Source organism: Schistocerca nitens, chromosome 7 (assembly GCF_023898315.1).
Source record: "Schistocerca nitens isolate TAMUIC-IGC-003100 chromosome 7, iqSchNite1.1, whole genome shotgun sequence".
NCBI classification, from domain to species: Eukaryota; Metazoa; Arthropoda; class Insecta; order Orthoptera; family Acrididae; genus Schistocerca; species Schistocerca nitens.
This window is the reverse complement of record NC_064620.1, coordinates 96,687,299-96,714,443: the sequence shown is the minus strand read 5'-3', so window position 1 is coordinate 96,714,443 and position 27,145 is coordinate 96,687,299. Positions and strand designations below refer to the sequence as shown.

Here is a 27,145-nt window from a genome sequence, read left to right as displayed (position 1 = left end):
ATGCTTCAAAAAAAAAAAAAAAAAAAAACAACATTACAAATGGCAGATAAATGCACCAATAAATAAGCAGTTGATTAAACAGCAGGCATACAGGCAGTATGTTAACAGAAATTTGAATTTTTTGGAGCTATGTTATGTCTATAATTTAATGACTAGGATTACAGTTCCTAACTGCCAATAAAGACTAAAAGAAGGAAAGCCTTTCACAAACATTGTGAAGATCTAACTGTGCCAATCACAGAAAATTGTTTCTACAGTCTTCAATGCAAATTTTTAAGGAAAAAACAAGTATGATTACTATTATTCAAAGAGAATCTGAGGATTAAAAATATATCTGAATTTTATGTATCTTGTTACAGAAATGATAGAGACAACAAAACATTATCATATGCATAAAAGATTATTTTTGAGATCTGTGATGTACACAAAGGAACATGAAAAATCTATATTTCTGTATAAAATGTTGGCCTTTCTATTCCGATCAAGCGAAAAACATTTGGTAACAAATATGCTGTGTTAATTCCCATCAAAAAGTAAGTGATATATTTATAACTTATTTCGACAATAATCTTCTGCTTATTTTCAATGCTGTACTGTGATTCTCTGATTTCTTTAGAACTGAGGCGAAGTAAGGCACAGACCGTGGCATATGAAGCAGATTTCCCCACAGCTCTTGTAGCTATCAAGCAACAAAACCCAATAGCAGTTCTCAGTGTTGCCAATCCCAACATCTCATATGAAGGCCAAATGATGGTGTATGGAGGTGACAAAGATGATTCATACAGATTGCCAAGCTGATAATTTAACCATGCTCCAATCAGAATTCCAGTAGAAACACTTACGACAATAGTTGTATCACCACTGGAAAAGAAAATGTCAACCAGTCAGTAATTACACATACTCTAAAAGACTTTAAAAGCAATTTACACACGTTACCACAACCAAAACATTGTGTATTTAATTTTGTGCACAAAGGGAATTGAGAAAACAAAATAACAAAAACAGCTTCTAGCGGGATGACATCAGAAGGCAGGGAGATTAAACTTAAATGGTTAAACCTGGTCTGACAGACGCAGCAGCTATTGGAGCACAAATAAACAACACTAATATAGCGCGCGCACGCACTCACTCACTACAACCATCCAAAACACAAAGAATCTTTCAACCACTACGAAAGTAAGACATTATCAGACAGAGATATGCCCTCAAGCCTTACACATAGAAGGCCTGAACCCCGCAAAAGAAGGTCTACTTGAAAAAGGACTAGGGAGAGGGAGAGCATACCTTGTGTGATGATATTTTTTTTTTTTTTTTTTTTTTTTTTTTTTTTTTTTAGGGCGCAAAACTGCTATGGTCATTAGCGCCCGGTCCGTGACTTAGGAAACAGTAAAAAACCAAAAATGGAAACCAGCAGCAATGGGAATGAAAGTCATAAAATTGGAGAAACTAAAAGCAGAAGGAAGGCTTAAAAATCCACTACAGAAAGGGGTTGGTTGTCCCTAAAAAAAGCTTCAAATGACTGACGTCATTTCACTGGCACTAATAAACTCGAGAACGCGATCGGCCGAGCACGTGTCATCTGCTTAAATGGATGATATATCAGGCGACAGCTGTAGACGGGCCCGTAACGGAGTAAAATATGGGCACTCAATTAAAAGGTGTCTTACCATCCACAGCTGAGAGCAGTGGGGACAGAGTGGGGGAGGATCGCCGCTTAAAAGATGTCGATGGCTAAAAAGACAGTGCCCTATCCGGAGTCTAGTTAAAATTACCTCCTCCCGACGACGCGTTCGGGAGGAAGAGATCCAAGCACAAGGAAGAGCTTTCACGTCCCGCAATTTATTATGGGGAAGTGTCGACCAATGTGCGTGCCATAAAGGAACAACACGACGACTTAAAACGCTCCGTAGATCGGCGAGGGGAATCGATTGAATAGCTGGCCGAAGAAGAGAGACAGCAGCCTTGGCTGCTATATCGGCCGCCTCATTTCCACAGATACCAACGTGTCCCGGGAGCCACAGGAACGCCACCGAGACGCCCCCCAGGTGGAGCAAGCACAGACAGTCCTGAATCCGGTGGACCAGAGGGTGCACAGGGTAAAGAGCTTGGAGACTGAGGAGAGAGCTCAGAGAATCCGAGCAGATAACGTACTGTATCCGCTGATGGCGGCGGATGTAGTGGACAGCCTGGAGAACAGCGTAAAGCTCCGCAGTATAAACCAAACACTGGTCGGGAAGCCGAAAGGGATTTTGGGTGTCGCCAACAATATAGGCACTCCCTACACCTAACGATGTTTTCGAGCCATCGGTGTAAATAAATGTGGCTTCCGTCATTTGTGCACATAGAGCAGCAAATGCCCGACGATAAACAAGTGAAGGGGTACCATCCTTGGGAAATCGACAAAGGTCACGGAGCAGGCAGATCCGGGGACGGAGCCAAGGCGGTGCTGTACCCCAAGTTGTCAAGAAGGTTTTAGGAAAGTGGAAGGAAAGAGAATGGAGCAGTTGACGGAAGCGGACTCCCGGTGGTGGTGGTAGTAGGGAGGAAGGGTGGCCTGCATACCCTACATACAAGGAGGCGTTGAAAAAAATGTCATGGGCCAGATTAGCAGGCATGGAAGACAGATGGCTAGCATAACGACTCAAAAGGACTGCTCGCCGATTGGACAGCGGAGGTTCAGCAGTCTCAGCATAAAGGCTTTCCACAGGGCTGGTGTAAAAAGCTCCAGACACTAAACGTAATCCACGGTGGTGGATAGAGTCGAGACGCCGAAGAATAGACGGCCGAGCAGAGGAGTAGACTATGCTTCCTTAGTCCAATTTCGAGCGCACTAAGGTGTGATAGAGGCGGAGAAGGACCACTCGATCCGCTCCCCAGGAGGTACCATTCAGGACACGGAGGGTGTTGAGGGATCGCAGACAGCGAGCCGAAAGATAGGAAAGGTGAGATGACCAGCACAGTTTTCTGTCAAACATAAGACCCAAGAATTTAGCGACGTCCGAAAACGGAAGGTTGACAGGTCCTAGATGTAAGGAGGGTGGAAGAAACTCCTTACATCGCCAAAAATTAACACAAACAGTCTTACTGGGAGAAAAATGGAAGCCGGTTTTGATGCTCCAAGAGTGGAGGCGATCGAGACATCCTTGAAGACGTTCAAGAAGGCTGGTCCGTTGAGAGCTGTAGTAGATCGCAAAATCGTCAAAGAGGGAGCCCGAGACATCAGGAAGGAGACAATCCATAATCGGATTTATGGCAATGGCAAACAGTACAACACTCAGCACGGAGCCCTGGGGTACCCCCGTTTTCTTGGGAGAAGGTACGGGAGAGAGTAGTGTTCACCCGCACCCTAAATGTGCGCTCTGCCATAAATTCGCGAAGAAAAAGAGGTAGCCGACCTCTAAAGCCCCAAGAGAACAGTGTGCCGAGGATGCCTGTCCTCCGACAGGTATTGTATGCTCTCTCCAAATCAAAAAATATTGCTACCGTTGGGCGTTTCCGGAGAAAATTGTTCATGATATAAGTGGAGAGAGCAACAAGATGGTCAACTGCAGAACGATGCTTTCGGAATCCGCATTGGGCAGGTGTTAAAAGACTGCGGGACTCCAGCCACCAAGCTAAGCGGTAATTCACCATACGCTCCAAAACCTTACAGACACTACTCGTGAGAGAAATGGGGCGATAGCTAGAGGGGAGATGTTTGTCCTTTCCAGGTTTCGGAACTGGAACGACGATAGCTTCCCGCCATCGTCTGGGAAAAGTACTGTCGGTCCAAATTCGATTATAAAGGTGAAGGAGGTAACGCAGACTATGGGTTGATAAATGCAGCAACATTTGGACATGGATACCGTCCGGTCCTGGGGCGGAGGAGCGAGAAGAAGAGAGTGCATGTTGGAGTTCCCGCATGGAGAAAACAGTATTGTAGCTTTCGCGATTTTGAGAGGAGAAAGCAAGATGTCGCACTTCCGCTGCACATTTCTTCGGGAGAAACGCTGGCTTGGAATTTGAAGAGCTCGAAATCTCAGCAAAGTGCTGACCCAATGAGTTAGAAATTGCGACAGGGTCCACTAATGTATCATGCGCGACAGTGAGCCCAGAGACCGGGGAGAAACTAGGCGCGCCTGAGAACTGTCGAAGCCGACTGCAAACTTCCGAGGAGGGAGTGAAGGTGTTAAATGAGCTAATAAAGAATTTCCAGCTTGCCTTCTTGCTATCGCGGATGACACGACGGCATCGCGCACGGAACTGCTTATAGCAGATACAGTTGGCCAAAGTAGGATGGTGGCGGAAAACGCGAAGAGCACGTCGCCGCTGACGTATTGTGTCACGGCATGCCTCGTTCCACCAAGGAACTGGGGGGCGCCGGGGCAATTCGGAGGTGCGTGGTATTGAACGTTCGGCAGCTCTAAGAATAACGTCGGTAAGATGCATGACCTCATCGTCGACGCTGTGAAAGTGACGGTCATCGAATTTCGCTAGAGACGAAAAAAGTGTCCAATCAGCTTGGGCAAACTCCCAGCGTTGCGGGCGCATATATGGCTGTTGAGGCTGCAGTCTAAGGACACATGGAAAGTGGTCACTCGAGTGTTTAACAAGGGCGAACCATTCGAAGCGCCGAGCTAGTGGAACAGAACCGACCGCAAGGTCCAAATGAGATAAATTTGTCGTGGAGGCAGACAAAAATGTGGGGACCCCAGTGTTCAGGCAAACTAGATCCGCTTGGTGGAAGACGTCTAGCAATAGTGAGCCACGTGGACAAGGATATGGAGATCCCCAAAGCGGGTGGTGGGCATTGAAGTCCCCAACCAGCAAATAGGGGGGTGGAAGCTGACCAAGAAGATGAAGGAGATCAGCTCGTGCCATTGGTGTGGACGATGGAATGTATACAGTACAAAGAGAGAACGTGTATCCAGAAAGGGAAAGACGGACGGCGACAGCTTGGAAGGAAGTGTTTAAGTGGATTGGGTGATAATGGAGAGTATCATGGAGAAGAATCATGAGTCCTCCATGGGCTGGAGTGCCTTCAACAGAGGGGAGATCATATCGGACGGACTGAAAATGAGGGAGAACAAAGTGGTCTTGGGGACGCAGCTTTGTTTCATGAAGACAGAAGATGACCGGCGAGTAGGATCGTAAGAGGATCGACAATTCATCCCGATTGGCTCGAATGCTGCGGATATTCCAGTGGATAATGGACATAGGGTGAACAGAAAATGGAGGAATGTGACCAAAGTTGCTGTCAACTCAACGACTGCTCAGAGCTTGCGACCGACAGCATGGAATGGCATTCAGCCGAAGGCAGAAGATCCTGATCCATAGGTTGTTCAGGAGCAGCTCCTGCCACCAGCGATCGGCCGGTTGATCGGCCGCCAGCAGTGGGCCTCGGCGGCACAGAAGACGGCCGAGGGCGATTTCCACCATGTGGTGCTGTAGATGGGACACGCCTTGGCGGAGAAGGAGATGAACTGGGTTTCTTTGTAGCCTTCTTGGAATTATGATGTTTAGAAGGAGGAGGAACCGATGGTTGTGAAGTTGGGGTACGTAAAAAATCTTCATGAGTATGCTCTTTTTTCGAAGTCTTTGTGTCTGACTTTTGGGCTCGAGATTTAGCAGAACCTGATGAAGGGTGAGCCATAGAGTGGGCAGGCGAAAAAGGTGAGGTTGAACGGGCGATCTTTGCGCTGGCCGATCTGACGACCGTGGCACTAAAGGTGAGGTCGCAAGTCTGCGTGGCTGCCTCCTTTGTTGGCCGAGGAGAAGCAAGGACAGTGCTGTATTTTCCTGTCTGAGGCACGGTGGGCTGTCGACTGGCGAATAATTTTCAAGCAGCAAAGGTTGACACCTTTTCCTTCACTCTGATTTCCTGGACGAGCTTTTCGTCCTTGAAAACGGGGCAATCACGAGAGGAAGCAGCGTGGTCACCCATACAGTTGATGCAGCGAGGGGTGGAGGTGGACAAGCACCCTCATGGGCATCCTTTCCACACGTAACACATTTGGCCGGATTGGAACAGGACTGGCTGGTGTGATTGAACCGCTGACACCGATAGCAACGCGTAGGGTTTGGGATGTAAGGGCGAATGGAAATTATCTCATAGCCTGCTTCGATTTTCAATGGGAGTTGAACTTTGTCAAATGTCAAGAAGACAGTATGGGTTGGAATGATGTTTGTGTCAACCCTTTTCATGACTATGAACAGCCGTTACGCCCAGGTCAGACAGGTAGTGTTGAATTTCCTCGTCGGACAATCCGTCGAGGGAGCGTGTATAAACGACCCCACGTGATTAATTTAAAGTACGGTGCGGTTCCACCCGGACAGGAAAGGTGTGTAGCAGTGAAGTACGCAGCAATTTTTGTGCCTGGAGGGCACTGACTGTTTCTAACAACAAGGTGCCGTTTAGTAATCTGGAGCAAGACTTTACAGGACCTGCAATTGCGTCGACACCTTTCTGAATAATGAAAGGGTTGACCATGGAGAAGTCGTGACCTTCGTCAGACCGAGAAACAACAAGGAACTGTGGCAAAGATGGAAGGACTGTGTGGTTGAGACTCATTGAACTTATCCTTGTGAGCTGACATAGTAGAAGATGAGGAAACCATTGCGAAAGTATCCCCATGATTACCGGCGTCTCCGATGGCGCGCTCCTTCCTTGTGGGGGCCCTCTCTGAGGGCACTCCCGCCTTAGGTGATTGTTCACACCTCAGGTATCACCTCCCGACAAACGGACGGAGGGACCAATCGGCACTTTCGGAAGGTATCAGCTCGGGTAATCACCCCTCCCTGGGCCTGGCCGTTACCAGGAGGTACGTACGTATCCTACCTGTCTCCCCGTGGCGGGGAATTACGCGTTACCCCGTCACCGGCTACGCATGGAAGTGCGTGGGTCGGCCTTCAGACACGCACAGGGAGGAAAAAAAGAGAAAGGGAAAGGAAAGAAGAGGGGTCTCAAACGCCGCAGCGGAGAAAAGGGCAAAGAGAAGAGGTAAGGAAAAGAGAAGGACGAAGGAAGGACGAAGACTTGCAAGCGGAGAAAGTAAAGAATTTGTTACAGTTTCGAGCGTCTGTCTCCGGACGTAGGCACAAAACATACTCCCAGAGGGGGAGAAAGGGAAGGAAAGAGGCGGAGGTGAGGGGGGGGGGGGGCAGGCGAAGATGGGGGATGGGGAAGGATGCGGAAAGGGAAGGTATGCAGCTCGGAAAGGAAGGAAGGCCACATTAGCTCGGGGTCCCGTGCTCGCTACGCACGTATCCACAAAAGAGTTGTGGACCCCCTGGGTGTGTGTGTGTGTGTGTGTGTGTGTGTGTGTGTGTGTGTGTCACTAGTATGTGTGTGTGTGTGTGTGTGTGTGTGTGTGTGTGTGTGTGTCACTAGTATAGTAGAGCTTACAACCATTGACTGAGGCTAGATACATCACATAATTGAACTTACTGATTGAATATGAGCTTTATTCAGTTTGTTGTGTCGAAACATGTTTTACTGGTTTGTACCCGGTGTAGTTTGGTTTCGTGGGTTGATCCCCAAACTTAGGCCCCAATATTTTTTCATTATTTTGTCCTTTAATGAATCAACATATCCTTAAATACTATGGTTTATGTGGCTGATTGATTCCTACTCAAGACTGTGGGTATATTCTTCTGGTCTGTACCCGTCGTCATGAGTTTTGAAGTCTGCTCACTTGTCATACACTTAGGCTCTGAAATTTTTCTCTTCTCTTTTGAAGATTTTGAACGAGTGATTTTATGTATATAATCTTGCAAATTGTAATTCTAGGAATTCACATTATCTCTGTATTTATTTCTATAGTTTTGTGTTGCAATGTTGTAGTTTTGACCTTGTGTTATTTGTCTTGTGACAGTATGCTCCACAGATCCAGATCTGAAAATCTGAATGCCATATCCTCTGATATATGTATAGATTATGACTTGACTAGATATTTTTCTTATGTTTTCCATAATATATTATGTATCGGATACTTCTATACATCTATAATCTACCTTTTGGCATCAATTTGTACACCATTTGACAAACCTTATAGTCTCATAAAATATTGTAAACACACCGTTTTCAAATTTTATGAGGGGGATATTGTAATGGGACACCCTCCTCTGACATTACCTTTCCTTATAGAAATAGCTGATACCAAAAAAATGTTTTGAATCTCACATACATTAAAATTATCTCAGATGTTTCACTAAAAGACTTTCATTTGATTTTGTACACAGTGTATTATATTTCACACTGAAATGTATAAAAAGAAATTAATTTGTTACTATCAATAAAGGTGGTTGTAGGTTGCGTTCCAAAAATGAACAGCATAGACAGAAGTGATGACACTTTCTGCAGGACCCGACCATCATTTTGCAGGACAATGCTCAAGCATGTACAGTGTAAGCTGTTACTGATTTGTTTGACTGATGGGGCTGCTAAGTGCTATACCACCTACTGCACTCCCCTGACTTAAGCCCTCTTAAGTTCAACTAGATTTCTAAACTGAAGGAAAAACTTCACGGCATTCGCTTCAGAACTGTTACAAATTCGTCGGGCAATAGACCATGCCGCTCGAACTGTCAACACAACTGACACTGCTACGAGCATCCTACGACTTTCACATCACTGGCAATGGATTATACACAATGATGGTGACTACTTTGAAGGTCAGTAAAACTTTGAAACATGTATCTATTTTGTATGAGCTGTAAATAGTTGCCACTATTAAATTTCCAACCCTCTTATATGCTCTTAGCTGTTAATTTTTCCATGTAGGCTTTTTATTCTAGGTTATCTGTTCATTCTGAATACTGTGTGCACTTTTTTTTTTACAATAAAATGGTTCTTATGTTTTTCTTTAAACTTTTATCGCTTTCTTTAATTGCTTTACTGAGTATCGAAGCAAAAAAAACACAGGTTACGGGCCCAGCATACACAGTAAGTGCAGTTTGATAAAATCACAAAACAAAATGAAGATCAATGATCTATTTGAAACTGGAATTACGGGACTGAATTCATAACAGTTTACAAAGAAACCGAAAGGAAGAGAGAATTACAATACACGGCAAACTGCTATCAAATCATATCTTCAGCATGTGAAGTTATGGGACCGCATCTCAGGTGAAATAAAGGGCGAGTCAAAAGTGTGTGATATTAAGAGTGAAAATAATATCAGTTGAGTCAGCAATTTACATGCACCTGCAGAACACAACAACAGCATAAGGGGAAAACTAAAACAGGTATATGAAGATTCTGGACTTTACTTAAGAACTGTTTTGCTGGATGCACTCCTTAAAACTTGAATGGAGAACTGCAAATTAGTAGAACAATATGCATCCAAAATAATTTTCACTTCCAATAAGTTAAATACTTGGAATTTCAAAGTGAAAAATGAGTGGGTAGGGTGCATTCTATTGGATGGATTACTGGATCACTACAAATCAATGATTATGTGCTTCAAGAATTCCAATATGCCAATAACTGGAGACTATTAAACAAAACTGCTTTAAGAAGTGAAGGATGAAAAGCATTACCACTTCATGAATAGTGACACAGCACAGAAAATTTGTGATAAATGTGGCTGTCATATTTACAGTACGAAAAAGGATCTATTTGCAAAAGCACACTTGATAATGGCATCTATGAATTGGACCAACCAGATAATTGTTTCATTAAAGCCAATTCAGTACCACTATTAAATGAGGCGTACTTATGGCACAGGACTGACTGGTTGATTAATTGAGAGGGGTTATGGGACCAAACTGTGAGGTCATCAGTCCCGCAATTCTGAAATTAGTCACAGAAGAAAGACAGTCCGCTAAAAGTGGACAGATCCAATCAGAGGAATCACATTATATAATAATAAACATTAAACACACACAGTAAAAGGCATAAAAAGTAAGACCAAATCTAAAAACTGGAAAAATGGGGATGGTTATGGGGTTACAGACCAAGAAGACTGGAAAAGAAGTCCCAACCACAACCAACCTGCCCCTGCTCCACGACTAAAGTAGAACTTTATATCTGGAAATATAAACCACTTTCACAGATGAAACTGAGAACCAGTTCAAGCATCCATGGATCATCTGCCAACATTAAATTTAAGGAATCGGGAGGACTATACTTAACACAGAGGGTCTAAAAGAAAGGGACGTTCCACCAGTATGTGGGATATTGTCAGTCCGGCTCCAAAACCACATTGTGAGGATGGGTCATTACATAGGAGGAAACAATGGGTGAGTCAGGTATGACCAAGGCTTAAACGACATAAAAACTGGAAAACTGGAACAGAAGCACCAACTATAACCATCCTGCTCTGCTCCAGGAGTAAAGCAAAACCTTATAACTGAAAATAAAAACCACTTTCACATAGGAAACTGAAGAGCAGTTCAACCATCTGCGAATCGTCTGCTAATATTAAAGACAAGAAATCTGGAATGCTATACTTAGTACGAAGTGCCAAAAGAAGGGGACATTTCACCAATATATGGGATACCGGAGTTTACTACTAAGAGCAGTAGCACACCAGATGTCATTCCACTTTTGTGCAAAGTGAGATTTAATTTGTATCCCTATATCTGCACCTGGAATCATGAAAGGAAATGGGGCACAAGTATCTGCACCACTAGCCAAATGGTCAGCCACTTCATTCCCTGGGATGCCCACATGACTTGAGAGACCCAGAGAAAGACAATTGAGCAGGCGGCACAGCTAAGGGCAGAGAGGTCATGGATAGCACAGACCAAAGAGTGACGCGAGTAGCATTGGTCTATAGCCTGCAGGCTGCTCACGGAGTCTGTACATATTAAAACACTGAAGGTAGGGCTGAGTAACAGAATGGAGGCTTCTGTTAGTGGCTAGCAACTCTGCTGTGAACACACATGATCCTGGCTGTAAATGGTGTTCCATGCCAGCAGGAGATGTAACAGCATATCCTGTCTTTCCTATAGTTTAGCACCATCAGTGTAGAATATGGTACCACCCTGGAACTCTTCGAGGATGGAATATACAAGACACTTGAATATCATAGGGGTGACAGAGACATTAGAATACTGGAACAGGTTGGTCCTAATCTAGGCAACATCCATGGGTGGGAAGGGGGAGGGGTGCGGGAGGAAATATATGGAGCACATTCCAGTGATTGGAAATGGGGGAGATCCCCACAGAGGGAAGTGAGACGCATTCCAACCAGCAATCCCACCGAAGGGCAGGTATCAGGAAGGAGACATCCCTTGCTTGCAAAGAGGAAGGGGTACAAGGGATGGTCAGGAAATCATCAAATGGCAATTGTCTAAGAAACCAGGAGTGGGCTCCATCATATTTGTAGAGGGGGAAACTCTGCTTCTGCAGTGGGAATAGTGTGAAATGTACCGATTGCCAGATACACCCCATAATGATGAAGAGAGTCAAGTAGTTCCAGTGTGAAAAGAGCCGTTTAGCCATAAGCCTGACATCCATAATATAGCGTGGACAAAACCAAAGCACAGTAAAGATGGAGAAGAATAGCACGGTCTGCACCCCAAGATACGTGGGCCAGGAGACAGAGAGCATTAATTAGGGTGTACTGGGGGTTTCAGGGAGAAAACTGGAAGCCATGGGAAATTGCCCACACAGAGGGCTGTCAGATGATGTCTTGGAGCTGGCATTCAGCAGATGCCACAAAGTGAGAGCTGCACCAGATGCAAAAATCTGTCGTCATACAATGCTGGGGTAACCAGAGGTCCAACAGAAGTTACAAGCTCACAGTTGGTGAAAGTGCCACTTAATACAGAATCCTGTGGGATACTGTTTTCCTGGATACGAGGGGTGCTAAGTGAAGTGCCAACTCTAACGTGGAAGCGCCGGTGGGGTAAAAACTCGAGGATAAAAATCTGAAGGGAGCCATGAAAGGCCCAGTCATGGATTGTAACGAAAATGTGATGGCACCAAGCCATGTCGTATACCTTATGTAGGTCAAAGAAGACTGTGACAAGGTATCTGAGTTTACAAAGACCCGTCAGATTTCTGTTTCCAAACTAAGAAAATGGTCCGTTGTAGATCGTCCATCCTGGAAGCCACACTGATATGGAGACAACAGGCCCTGAGATTCGAGTACCCAACATAATGAGAAGCTAACCATCTTCTCATGCAATTTACAAAGTAAGTCGGTGAGGCTAATCAGTCAGTAGCTGTCAAGAGATGTTGCTCTGTATCCCTATGCTGTCTCACCATTACGAGGGGAAGACACCCAATGAGCCAAATGCGGTTGAAGACCCTAAGTAAATGTTGCCTCTGGGTAATGTCCAAGTGTTGGATCATCTGGTTGTGGATGGAATCTGAGCCTGAGGCTGAGTCATGTGAAGAGGTAAGAGCCTGCAAGAATTCCCATTCAGTGAAGGGTTCATTGTAGGCTTCAGCTTGGTGAGGACTGAAACATAGGGGAGTTTCAACTAGTCGATACTGCCGGGGAAAGGTAGCAGAACAGGAGGGGGACACCAATGCTGCTGTGAAGTGTTCAGCAAGGACTAATGGATCAGTACACAGAGCACCCTGTAGGAGAAGAGCCTGGACAGTTGATTGTCGCTGGCAGGCCAGATGGCTACGGAGTCTGGATGAAACCTATGATGAAGTGGCATACATCCCCAGGGAGGAAACTTAGCACTCCCTATATTCCTTTTTACTCTGCTCAATAAGGTAGCAAGACTTAGCATGGAGATGCTTAAAAGTGATAACATTAGTCTGTGAAAGGTGTCATTTAAATTATTGTAGTGTCCGTCAGCAGTTCTGGATAGTGACTGCTATGTCCTTGGTCCACCATGGTTTCGGTCGACAATGAGGGGGACCTGTGGATAGGGTGACAGCAGTGCCAGCAGCGTGAAGAATAGTGTCAAATACATATTGCACAACCGCATCAACACAATCCAAGCAGACGCATATAAAGGAACTGGCTCTGCAGAATGCCCAATGTGGATACTTCCAGGGCGGTGCAAAGGGGGATCCAGTCACTAATAACACTGATGCAAACCAAAGTGCAGACACCTCCAGATGCTATCCCAGGGACCAGAACGGTCCATCTCCCCACTCTCCCATGGAGAGGGCAGATAGCAGATGGCAGGATCATACGAAGCACCAGTCAATGATCCTTTACCACTTGAAGAGAGAGCCATTTGAGAATGGCCAGATTCTTGCAGCTTGATATGCATCATGCGCCAAGCATCCACCCTGATACCACCACCCTCTCCAATCAGGGGCTTTCCCCATAGGAGCCATCCAGCCACAGCAAGGGCCATCTGGCACGGTAGCCATTGCCGCAACTTCCAATGCTCCAGAATAAGCAACGACTCCTTGGCCTACATGGGGATGTGCAACAAATCAGGTATCTTGTGTGATCCCTGTGTTGTCATGGAACTCGGCCAGATGGGTACATATCAGCCACACCACATGGACTGGCTACACATATTTGTGACCTAGTGAGACAGAAGGGGGCTACGGCTGGGAAGGAACAGGGGAGGGAAGGGGAAGGGGGGGGGGAGAGGAATCCACACCATAGACACCAGAGAGGGAGTTCTTCCCCAAATGGCTCACACTAAAAACAGAAAATTTAGAAGTGGAAGTTAGACCCCAAGGGGGAACCAGGCAGATAGCCAAGTTGCAGAAATCAGAACACCAAGAGAGGGGAAGGAGGGGGCAGGTGGGAAGGAGTGAGGATGGAAAGGCAGGGGCATGGTGAAGGAAATGCAGACCAGGAAGGAAGAATAGGCCACAACAGATTGGGCCCCGGGTGCACCATGCATGAACTCACAAAAGAACTGTGAGCCCCCTGGGGGGGAGAATTTATTCTGAGGGCATGATGTAACAGGTTCTCTCCTCAACCTTTACTTTAAGCATTTGGTGGTTCCCTCAAGGGGAAGTTGACATTCATACTATGTGTATAACATTTATCAGATCCCTCAGATAAAAATCTGAGGTTATATTGATTGCTACAGTTATACGGATCTGAGATTTCTTGCTATTCTTTATACCATGAGTTGCCTTTGGATACAGAAGTGAGACTGTAATCAGGTGCAAAATGATTTTCTTCTTTTTGTCTGCTTGACAAGGAAATGTTACTTTTATTAACATTACATTCTACTCTCACTGACAGTTACATTCTAGCCATCTATGATTGTGTGCTCTGTAGCACAGATAAAAAATTGTTTGTCAAGGTACGTGTTTTGCATTTTCAGTAACAGTCTATGGCTTAACACTACACTGGTCTTCAGAACAGATAGCTTCATTGCTGAAACAAGTGACTTTCCAGAAGTGGGCTTCTCAGTGGTCTTCAATGACTTTTGCTCCAAGGGTGGAACATACTGCAACCACTCACTCATTTTTTGTAAGTTAAATAAAGCTTAGGTTAGTTGGTTCTTTTGAGAAAATATTTGGAAATTTTCAATATACATTTAATACAAAGGGGAAGAAAACAGGCAAAAACTGCAAAGTTTAGAAAGCTATAGCTTCCTATCTTAGATTCTTTCATAGTATATACCATAAGCCAAGGACAATCATTGTACGCTCTGTTTTATCCAGTTCTGTTCAGTATTAGATCAACTCTAATCTGAATAAGCTCTGTAGGTGATTGATTATGTGATTTGTGTGTAGAAAGAAGTGTTTAACAACATATACCAGATTCATTTAAACTGTGTGCCCGATCATTTATGAAAGTGAAATACACCGCTAAGACTAATATGGATAAGATTACAATAATTACTGTACACACAGAGGCATTCAAACAACCATTCTTCTAGCGCTGCAGACATAAATGGAATGGGAAGAAACCCTAATAACTGGTAGATTGGGATATACCCTCCGCCATGCAGAGAAGAGACATAGATGCAGACATAAGACGGAAACTTCATTCCCATAAGATAAACTCTTCCCCTACAAACTGAAATTAAATAAAGAATACCAAGCAGTGCTTTGTAGACTGGATATAGAAACATAGAACCAGTGATAGTTAAAAGAAAATAACATAGCATGAAGTTAAAGTGACTATTTTCAGCTTTACCTATCAGAGTTTTCAAACAGTTTTTACTATCTAATAGTGAATTGTTTGAGGGAACTCCAAGCAATGTATAGTTAAAATTGCTGGTTTCACGTTAACTGTTTGCTAGCTGGGAAAATAATTAATATTTCCTTTACGAACTTTAAGATACCTATCCCTAAAAACGGAAAGGGAAAATAACTACCTTTATAAATCTTTCAAGTTAAGTAAACTGATGCGACTCAATGTCGGCGAGAATACGTAACAGATACAGCTTGTTGCGTAATGTGTGGAACGTACCATTTATGTCTCACATGCAATTAGCAATTATTAAAAGCTATGAATAAGTACAAATCTTGCCGTAGCTGGGTGGAGCCCACGGTAAGAGCTTCTGAATCGAGTGGCTGATATTGGGGCAGATGCTCTGTGCATGAAGCATAACAAGCTCAAAAAATCTGGCTGTTCCTACAACTCTCTTTCCGACTGGTAACGGATCATTGACTGTTGACCCTTCAGCCTTCCCTTCCCAGGCTGAACCCTGAGAGGAGGGCCAGGCTCACTAGCTTGGGTGAAACACTTTCCCTGCTTCCTGGTCTGCATTAGCATGGACTGGGGACACATTCACCTCCACAAAGCCTTTGTTTGCTGTGGATACAGTCTGTGTGCCCCAAAGTCGCCTGCTCTCTTTAGATTCTGGAGCTTGCAGAAGCCTGCTGTCCGTTTGTGCCCTGCCCTTCTCAACCTATGAAAGAAATAGAAGAAACGTAAATCCCAGGACAAGGCTCTCCCCAGTGCCGCCAGAGATGCCATCTCCGCCTTCGCAACCTGAGTCTGACAATCTTATTTATGGATGTCACACCATCATCATCTGTGAGAGATGGCGAACCAGTGTCATGATTGGCTGCAACCTGTGATTATTCAGTGGAACTGTAATGGATACTACTATCACCTCTCAGAGTTGCGATCCCTTATTTCCTTTACTCGGCAACTTCACATTCTCCAGGAATCTCATTTTGCTGATGGCTCACTCAGTGACCCTTCTTGGGTGTCTTGCTTGCTGTCAAAACTGGGTCAGCCCTTTGAGAGCTTCTGGTGGTGGTTGCACATTACTCCATACACATATTGTTAGTATACGGATTCCACTTGGACTCTGCCGACACAGTTTGCGATCTCTGTCTCCCTCCTGGCAGGACATCTACATCTGCTGCCCTACCTGTCCTCCTCCAAAAGCTCCCCCCTCCTTTCTTCTCCCTTGGAGATTTTAATGCCCATCACCCTTTGTGGGGCAGTGCTTCTTCATCTAATTGGGGGGCTCCTCATTGGCCACTTTCTTGCGGACCACAACCTATGCCTTTCTAATGATGGTTTCCCTACTCATTTTAGTGTTTTATAAGGCACTTTTCTGCCATTGATCTATCACTCTTCCCCTCCCCTTCTTCATTCCTTACCCTGACTGCATTCGATGAATTAGTGACCACTTCTCGTTGATTCTCTTGTTCCCTTCATGCTTCCTGCTGACTGTGTTACCCCACTGGGCCTTCCATCATGCTCATTGGCCTCCATATACCATCCACCTTCTTTGCAGGTTGTATTGATGAAGTTGTCTGTGATGTGTCCAGTAAGATAATCCGCACTGCTGGCATTGCCATTCCCCACTTGACAGACCCAGTTCACTGTCGGCCAGTTCCTTGGTGGAGCATGCCATTGCCACCGCTACCCATGATCGTTGCACCTTACAACATCGTAAGTGGCACCCGTCCTACACCAGTCTTATTACCTTCAAACATCTTTGCACCAAAGCCCATTACTTAATAAAATAGAGCAAACAGGTGTATTGGGAACTCTGTCTCCTCTAAAGGTTCTTCTGTCCCTTCGTCACAGATGTAGGCTACACTCCATACCCTCCAAGGCTGTCAGCAGCAGTCTTCCATTCTGCCCTTCCAGATGGCCAGATCCATCTGTTCTTGTGGAACACCTCGCAACGTATTTTACAAAAGCATCGGTTCTCCCTCTTACTCATCTGCCTTCCACTTCCTCCGGAAACAATGGGCTGAAGCTTCCCACTTATGTTTTACCCCTTGTGAGGTGAAATCCTACAATGAGCCTTTTACTGAATGGGAGCTTCTTCTGGCCATCTTTTCTTCCCGTGATTCACCTCCTGGCCCCGATTCCACCCCTAACCAATTGCTTCAACACTTCAGTTGCCCATAACACCACTATCTCCTCCAGGTGTTAATTGATTTGGCTCCAAGGTATTTGAGTCCTTGAATCTCAGGACCTTTTGTCTCCTTACCAGTATGGCTTACCGGACAGGTGGTCTCCAACTGACCATTTTTCAGCCTCTATGTGATGGTCCCCTGTAGGGTTTGACCTCCATTCTTAAAAATGTTCCTGAAGGGCGAGCCAATTGGGGAAGGGCGCCTTACAAGGTGCACTGTGTCCTTTGTGCATTGAGATCTTTAGCCCACTTTCTCGTCATCGCATTGCAGTCCTGCCTATTCTCCATCTCTTGGGCGAGAACACCTCCCTGGATGCATTTTCCACCATGCACTATGCAATGTCTATTTCTGCGTCGACGATGACCATGGACTTCTTTGCACCTGATATCCAGCACGGTAGCCAGTCCGTTGTGGTGGGGCCGCCATGTACCCTGTTGGTTGTAGCCCACTGACCACACAGGGATCACTCTGCTGATGCCTGCGCCGTTAACTCTCCACGTATGCCAAGAGGTAGATGCCCATCCCCCTGGGGCATCAGGACTCCTGGCAATGGCCATCCTGCCAGGTGGCCTTTGCAGCGGCTGGGTGGCACCCGTGAGGAGGGCCCCTGGTTGGAGTCGGCGGCATCAGGGCGGATGACACGCGATGAAGCGTAGTTCATCATCTCTTGCTAGTGATGAAACACCAGCAGTCTCTAAGCGAACACGAGCTCAATTTAACACACAGGAGTACGACCCCAAATCGTTCCCGTCCCTGGCCACACCATGGGAGGAACGTCAGGCTAAGGATGGCAGTGGATCTTATTCGCTCCGGTACCTTGTATGTTCGAGAGCTGATGGGGAACCTTTCATGACGACGAAGCCTCAGTTTTCTGTTGAGCATTTAGAGGACAAGTTCGGGGAGGTGGAGGGCTTGTCCAAAATGAAATATGGGTCAGTCTTGATCAAAACAGCATCTTCTGCCCATTCACAGGCGTTACTCACTTGTGACAAGCTGGGGGATGTTTCTGTAACAATCACGCCACATAAGAGCTTAAATATGGTCCAGGGTATCAAATTTCACAGAGACCATTTTTGCAGTCCGACGATGAGCTGCACGCCAATATAGAGCGGCAAGGTGTACATTTTGTCCAGCATGTCCACAGAGGTTCGAAGGATAATCATGTTGCCGCCGGTGCGTTGATCTTGGCCTTTGAGGGTGATAAATTGCCAGAGAAGGCCAAGGTGATGGTCTACCAGTATAATGTAAAGCCCTATATCCCTCCCCCGACGCGGTGCTTTAAGTGCTGGAAGTTCGGCCATATGTCTTCCTGCTGTATTTACAGCATCACATGCCGAGATTGCGGACACCCATCACATCCCAATACTCAATGTGCCCCGACTCCCATCTGTGTCAACTGCGGAGAGCACCATTTGCCTTGCTCGCCTGACTGCAGGATTCTCCAGAAAGAAAGGAAAATCATTGAGTACAAGACCCTGGACCGACTGACCTACACTGAGGCTAAGAGAAAATTTGAACGCCTGCATCCTGTGCGTATGACATTGTCTTACACCGCCGCTCCAACAGTTCTGGCATAATCAGCTCCACCAACCCAGGTCACCTCTCAGAACTGGAAGACTACACCTGCCCCCTTGATGGCGGGAGGGGGGTCATTTCCCTCCCTGTTACTCCTGCACCACGTACTTCAGGAGCAACACCCCACCCCCCTACCATTGGGGACATTCGTCCCCAATTCTAAGCCGGAGAAGTGTAAGTCTTCTTTGGCTTCTCTCGCTAGGAAGGGGTCCCTTGCGTCACTCCCTTCCCAGGTTTCTTCTAGTGGGAAAGACGACCCCCTCCAGTGGCTGAAGAGCCCGAAAGCAGCTGGTCGTAGGGCTTCATGCTCCTCCTCAGTCCCGGAGACTGAGCCAGTGAAGTCCTCCCAGCCAGGGAAACCCAAGAAGCAGCGAGAGAAATCCAAAAAGAAAATCCCTAAGACCAAGGATATTGCGGTGGCACCCACGCCACCACTACCTACAAACTCTGCAGCTGAGGATGGGGTGGAGATTTTGGTGTCCACTGAGGACCTAGATCTCACCAGACCCTCAGAAACAATGGATATAGACTGACCAGGCAATAAATCAGTGGCAGCAGGTGACTGAGGCGTAAACTGCCGTCATTGAATGTTCCATGCCTTCCCAGTCTCACAATGTCATCCTCCAGTGGAACTGCGGTTGTTTTTTCCACTGCTTGGCTGAGCTACGGCATCTTAAGTGGCTGAGCTACGGCATCTGTTAAGCTTTATACCTGCTATCTGCATTGCCCTCCAGACAACCTGGTTCCCAGCGAGGTGGACCCCTGCCCTCCACGGCTGTAAGGGATATCACAGGAACCGTAGCGACTATAATCCAGTGTCAGGTGGTGTTTGCGTTTATGTCCTAAACTCCGTCTGTAGTAAATGTGTGCCCCTTCAAACCCCTCTTGAAACTGTGGCTGTCAGAATAAGGACGACACAGGAAATAACTGTCTGCAGTGTATATCTTCCCTCAGATGGTGCAGTACCCCTGAATGTATTAGCTGCACTATTTGATCAACTCCCTAAACCTTTCCTACTTCTGTGAGATTTTAATGCCTATAACTCCTTGTGGGGTGGTACCATGCTTACTGGCCGAGGCAGAGATGTCAAAACTTTACTGTCGCAATTCGACATCTGCTTCTTAAATACTGGGGCTGCCACACATTTCAGTGTGGCTCATGGTAGTGACTCGGCCATTGATTTATCAATTTGCAGCCCAGGACTTCTCACATCTATCCACTGGAGAGCACATGACAATCTGTGTGGTAGTGACCACTTCCCCCTCTTCCTGTCACTGCCCCAGCATCAGGCACACGGACACCTACCCAGATGGGCTTTGAACAAGGCAGAGTGGGGGACTTTCACCTCTACTTTCACCGCTGAATCTCCCCCACACAGTAACTTCGATGTGATGGTTGAGCAAGTGACTAGCACAATTGTTTCTGTGGCAAAAAACGTGATCCCTCGCTCTTTAGGGTGCCCGAGGCGTAAGGCAGTCCCTCGGTGGTTGCTGGAAGTTTCTGAAGCAATTAAAGGAGCGTCGGCCAGCTCTACAGCGGCACCCTTCCCTGGAGAACCTCATAGCCTTTAAACGACTCCGTGCCCATGTTTGCTACCTTATCAAACAATGGAAGGAGTGTTGGGAGAGATAAGTCTCCACTATTGGGTGCCACATGTCACCTTCCCAAGCCTGGGCAAAGATCAAACGTCTTTTTGGGTACCAGGCCCCAACAGCTGTCCCCAGTCTTACCATAAATGGCGAGTTATGTACCGACACAAATGCGATTGCTGAGCACTTTGCTGGAGACCCTGCGTCGGAGAATTACCCCCCAACTTTTCGCACACTCAAACGGCAGCTGGAAGGGGTCCTCTCATTCACTACACGCTGCAGTGAATCCTATAACTCCCCATTTACAGAATTGGAGCTCCTCAGTGCCCTTGCACATTGCCCCGACACAGCTCCTGGGCCAGATCACATCCACAGCCAGATGATTAAACATATCTCATCCGACTAAAAGTGACATCATCATGTCATCTTCAACCAGCTCTGGTGCGATGGCGTCTTTCCATCGCAATGGCGGGAGAGCACCATCATTCCGGTGCTCAAACCCGGTAAAAACCCGCTTGATGTGGATAGCTATTGGCCCATTAGCCTCACCAACATTCTTTGTAAGCTGCTGGAATGTATGGTATGTCGGCAGTTGGGTTGGGTCCTGGAGTCACGTGGCTTGCTGGCTCCATGTCAGGACAGCTTCTGCCAGGGTCGCTCTACTACTGATAACCTTGTGTCCATCGAGTATGCCATCCAAACAGCCTTTTCTAGACGGCAACACCACCTGATTGCTGTCTTTTTTGAGTTGCATAAAGCATACGACACAACTTGCCACACTGTATGAGTGGGGTCTCTCGGGACCACTCCCCATTTTTACCCCACTCTGTACTTGCCGTGTCCAAGTTGGTGGCTTCCATAGTTCCATCCATATCCAGGAGAATGGAGTCCCGCAGGGCTCTGTATTGAGTGTCTCTCTATTTTTAGTGGCCATTAATGGCCTAGCAGCAGCTGTTCGGCCCTCCGTCTCACCTTCTCTGTATGCAGTCGACTTCTACATTTCGTACTGCTGCTCCAGTACTGTTGTTGCTGAGCGGTGCCTCCAGGGAGCCATCCACAAGGCGCAGTCATGGTCTCTAACCCAAGGCTTCCAGTTTTCAGCCGCAAAGTCATGTGTCCTGCACTTCTATCGGCAAGGGCCAGTTAACACCCTTTCAAACAGATTGCAGAGCACATTGGTGAGGCTAATCAGTCAGCAGCTGTCTATGGACACTGGGTTTTTGCATAGTTTAAAGACTGGAACAATGATACTATCTCACCATTGTGGAGGAAAAATATCTTTAAGTCAAATACAGCTGACAACACTGATTCGATGGAGTCTTATGTGTGTGAAAGGTAGGTGTGTAAGAAGAGGACACCAGTGCAGTTGCAAAATGGGCTGCAAGATGTTCGGCAAAAATTTACACGTCAGTAAATGTATCACCGTGAAAGAGGCAACATGAGACAATCTTTAGTGACCCATCAGACTACAGAGCTTTGCCCATACCTGTGATGAAGAGACATATGTTCCCAAGGAGAGGCATAGTGCTACCAGCCTTTCTTCTTACTGCAATGAATTTAATAATTAGCCTTAACACTGATGAACTTGAAGGTGATGAGGATGGTCTGTAAAGAAGCCATTTAAGATGTTTCCAGGCCCTCCAATGATAATCAATAGCTGTTGCGATGTCTCTGGTCCTCTACAGAACCGGCTGGCTGCAGAATGGGCTCACGGAAATGAGGTGTGAGTGATCACATCAGAGATAACCCCACAATCTCATCAATGTAGTGTGACAGAGGAGACAAAGATGGAAGCAAATGTACACAACTACTAGTTGGCTCTTTGAAGAGCCCAACATCATACATTGTTTGTCAGTGGTCAAATTGAAGTGACCACTGGATAGTGGTCAATGACAAATACTGTCACACTGACCATTGTAGCAAACTCACAATTTGGGGGTTAGAGATTGTAAAGTCGATAACCAAAAAGGTGCCATAGTCTTATACTCTCACATTTTTTAATATCTTTGTAGGTATTAAAACATTAGCATTCCGACCCAAAAATGACCACTGCTCACCAGGCGTGATGATACTTCAATAGTAAAAATTATGCATGATAATATGTCATACTGCCATACTGGTCGGTAGCAACATTGGTCACATCCTCTGCCAGACAACATATACAGACCGCTAGGGAAAAATTCTGTCTGTGGCTTGAAAACAAAAACACTATAGCTATTTTACTCTGACACATGGGAAGCATGTCAAATATAAGTGCTGCACATACTTAGATCAGAATAAAGTGGTTGACCGCTAATTATTTATAGGAAACCTACCATACTCACAACCAGAGAATGTGGTTGGTTGAGCCTTCTGTTCACTGTTATCAGACTGCTAGAAATGCTGGTTACAACAGCCGGCTGAGGATGGTACTTGTGGCTGGTGTCACAACTAATGTGATTTGTTTTCACTGTGTGCTTTATTCCTCTGCGCATTTTATGAAACAGACTCTACAATGCAAGCAGCTAAAGTGTGTAAAACAGGACTAGGTTATTACTATCCTGCAAAGCGAACTCAATACCGCACATTAAAATGGAAACCTGTGAATGCATCCAGAACAAAACATTTAAACCAACTGCAAACCGCTATAAAGTGCATGAAGGGTTTCCTCCTTTTCCATTCACATATGGAGTGCAAATAGAATGACTGCTGAAACACCTCTGTGAACACAGCAATTAGTCTAATTTTGTCCTTGTGATTGGGTTGCTTGGGGGGGGGGGGGGGGGGGGGAAGAGACCAAACAGCGAGGTTATTGGTCTCATCGGATTAGGGAAGGACAGGGAAGGAAGTCGGCTGTGCCCTTTCGAAGGAACCGTCCTGACATTTGCCTGGAAAGATTTAGGGAAATCACAGAAAACCTAAATCAGGATGGGCAGACGCGGGATTGAACCACTGTCCTTGTGTTCCCTGAGGGAGTGATACACAGGGGATTCAGGTTTTTCAGGATTTCTGTGATGGTCCCTTATGAGTCAAACCAAGCAGCAACTATTCGTCCTGTCCTTTGTGTGTTTTCAATGTCTTATCTAATTCCTGTCTAGTATACATCTGACAAACCAGAGAACTAGTCTAAAACAGTTGACCAATGGTCTGTAAGGAGTCAATATCGGCTTACTGTATTTCCATTATCAATGAACTGAAGTCTGCCACCTGTGACAACCTACTGTGATTATTCGCTTTCACTTCCCCACAAACCAGCAGACCCACGTATTTGCACAATTCCAACTCTGACTCATTCACTGCAGTCTCAGAACAATACATTTCTGTACTTTGTGAAGCATCTAGTTTTACATTTGTGAACATTTAAAAGAAGTTGCCAGGCTATTTATGAATTTGAAATCAATTAAGATTTGACTGGATACTTGTGTAGCCTTTTTCAGACTGCACTACAGTACAGATAACTGCAACTGGGTACCTGTTCCCTCCCAAAGTAGTACATTACAATTAAGTGAGGCTGTAACCCAGTTGCAAATTCTGCACACAATCTCACAAGGACTCCATCAGGCTCTGTTGCCTTGTTCAATTTTAGTGATTTCAGCTGTTTCTCAATGCCACAGTCACACATCTCTGCACTTGTGCAAGAATTAAACTTGGACAGTACTTCCAGGGCTTCCTTTGCAATACTCTGCTTTCACTTTGCTACCCCCAATTTCAGTTCTTGTATGATCCACAAATGTTTGGGCACTAACTTTCCGACACTGAAACCCTTAAGACACAATGAGAATTTATTTTTGTTTTAAGAGATATCTTGGATCACTGGAAGCCTCTTATTCCACCCGCCTGCTTTGACCAATGACGTAATGGTGGTGTGTGACAGCACTACGGTGCAGTGATTTTGATTAGTCGGGTTGTTGTATTTGACGGTGGACTCTGGTGGTGGATATCGGTGTGTTGAGTTAAAGTGTGGCATTGGGTTCATTTAAGTCTTGTTTATCACTGCAATAATGATGGGTTGAGTCAGGACAGTCAGTGCTGTAATGTGGATACGGAAGTGTTTGCACTGTTTTCAGCAAGTTTTTTTTTTCTTCTGCTTCTTTTCTTTATGCGTTTGAAATTTTTGTTAGGCCTGGTCAGTTTGGTGTTTGTCATCATGTATTTTCTTTTCATGTGTGTGTGTGTTTTTTTTTCTATGGTAACTGACACTTCTGTTGTGTTTTAATCAATCTAGTAACTATGGAGGTTTTGGTGGTGTTTTGTGTTACATAGGTGTATGAAGTTTGTAGGTTTTTTGTCAGTAGGTAGAGAAAGCTGCATTTGAGCTACCTAGGTCAAGGGAAATGTCCGATTCCACTTTTCATAGTTGAGGGTGTTGGTTTTTGCCAATGAGGGCTTCATTTGAGCTATACTGGTCTAAGGGATGTCCAATTCCACTTTTCAGAATTGCAGATGTTGGTTTTTTGGTATTGTGGGCTTCATTTGAGCTGTATAGGTTGAGTGAAGTGTACAATTCCTGTTGGTTTTGGGGCTGTCCTGTTATGTTATAAGTTGGGATTTTTTAAAATGATACTTGTTTTGGGATGGTGTGATGTTTTGTACTGTCATACATTTAGATTACACCACCCTAAACCCTCTATTTCCTGCAGCTGCCCCATCAGTTTCATTTTATTGTCGGAGCGAGACATTCTTGGGTAGTTTTTAGGATTGTTCGCATTTGTTGGCATTTGTATGCAGTGACATCATAATTTTGTATATGCTGGAAGTAGGCACTTCTGCCGTATATGGGTCAGAGCAGACGGGTGGAATCCGACGCTTCCGTAATGTCGATATCTTTTGATAAGATCCTACCACAGCGGTCTAGTGCTTCATCAATATCCTTTGGACAGGCCATCTTAATTTTCTGAATTATAATTTCATTTATTTTTTTTATACTGTAGAGAACATACAGCACTTTATTAGATTTGGATGTTATTCATAAATCAAAATATAACACACTATATTTAAATAACAAGGCAGCCAAACTTTTCAACATGAAAAAACTGATCAGACTCCAATAAGAATGATTTAAGTTATATGGCTGATGTGTGTCTAAGTATTAAACATTTGTTATGTACTTACCGAGTTGGTGTCCATCTGTCACTGCTTGGATAAAACACCATCACCAATATGGACACCAGCATGACAAATCCAGGTGACCATTTATTTGTAAGAAGATAATGGTCTAACGTGTCCACAATGGGAACTACGGGAAACATCAAGGCTATGGCTAACATAAGACCGACAACAATATCCTGAAATAGGAATATGATGCTGTGAGATGTTGCTGAGAGAATCTTCCAGTTTATTTTTGTTAATACTTAATTCTTACAAAAAGCGTCTGAAATAAAGTGTAATAGTCTCTTACTAGAACGGAGTGCATTCCCAAGTACAGCCGGCTAACACATATAACTGTACACCAGACGACAGCAACTATGAGTCCTAGAGTGACTGAATACTGGAAAGAAAAGTATATGTTGTAAATTATCGCTTCAAATTTAGTTACATTACTTGCCTGAAGTATGTCAATCATACCTGATACCGGTTCACTGTGTACAGGATAACAGAAAATGGTATGGAAACACCAACCATTGCGTGAGTCGATGGCATTCCATATTCTTGTGCCCACTTTTTTTGCAATCTGATGGCCGGGAATGATGGACGAGGCCAGCGAACAACATCCTTAATACTTTGGCCTGAAAATTAGGATGTATCAAACGAATTTACACATTTTCTATAACATGCGTATCATTACGCCCGAAACACTCACCAATATACATTATAATTGCCCACACTAAAACAACTCGTCTCCCGACAGCACCATCAATGTTCCAAAACCAAAAGGGAATAAAGGAGGCATAAAATATTTCATCACCTAATGCCGTCCCAACAATGAACAAATAATGCCAGAAAAACTTAGTAACGACATAATCACTAGCTTCGGTTTCAGATTCCGAAGAAACTGTTTCATCATCCACGTCTGTTTCCGGACAGTCTTGTTTACTTTCTGTACCTATTAGGCCTTCTGAATCAGAGCGGCCGTTACTAACAACACCAGAACATTGGTTTCCCACTCTATTATGAATATTACATGCACTTTTTGATTGCAAGGTGCTAAGTGACTTCGTCAGTCCGTTTAATTCGCATTTGTCATGGAGTACTTTCTTCGGAAACACGCCAAAATACAACTGAATTTTTGCTACCAAGCTTGGACTTTTTAAGTATTCCACAATACCATCCATATTGTAGGTTTCAGTGTAAACTCTTACCCTTCTCAAACATTAAGTGTAAAGAAAGTAAAAATTGTTTTACTTGTTGCACACCGGATTTCTTCCAGATTAAGAGCGACAATGAACATTGTGAAGTATACTCCTTAAATACACGGTGTTTTCATCGTCTTCGGTCCGTTTTAAACAAAAATGTTTACAGTGCATGATTCTGTCGAAGTTTCCATTTACAAATCACATACACACGCGACTTACACATCTCCACTCCTTCCTACCGAACATACTGATTGAAAGACTGAAGGCTCTCTAGCTGTCAAAGGTGGGTTAAGTCACAAGAAAGATATACCTATTTACGGCCAGGTTCACGTGCAACTAAACTGAGTACAATCCAACTGGCGTTCGGCTGAAATCGACCGATTAAATTGTGGCACGAATGTAAAAAAGTGGACTAGGCTAAGGGTAAATATGTCACTAAAACCACAGTCTAACATAACAGTCGCGACACTTCACCTCGGTTTTGTTGCCTACGGCGCCAGCAG

The 27,145-nt window shown here is 45.1% G+C and overlaps 1 protein-coding gene across 1 annotated transcript; it reads right to left on the bottom strand.

Annotated features, from left to right (window-relative positions):
- Positions 1 to 19: 19 nt before the first annotated feature.
- Positions 20 to 26,944, bottom strand: LOC126195223 (sphingosine-1-phosphate phosphatase 2-like). The gene is made up of 5 exons (XM_049933747.1): positions 26,150 to 26,944; positions 25,915 to 26,075; positions 25,748 to 25,837; positions 25,462 to 25,634; positions 20 to 861 (listed from the first exon to the last, which is right to left on the bottom strand). Exons 1-5 carry the CDS (start codon positions 26,619 to 26,621, stop codon positions 444 to 446), a joined length of 1,314 nt encoding a protein of 437 aa, XP_049789704.1. The 5' UTR covers positions 26,622 to 26,944; the 3' UTR covers positions 20 to 443.
- Positions 26,945 to 27,145: the final 201 nt, after the last annotated feature.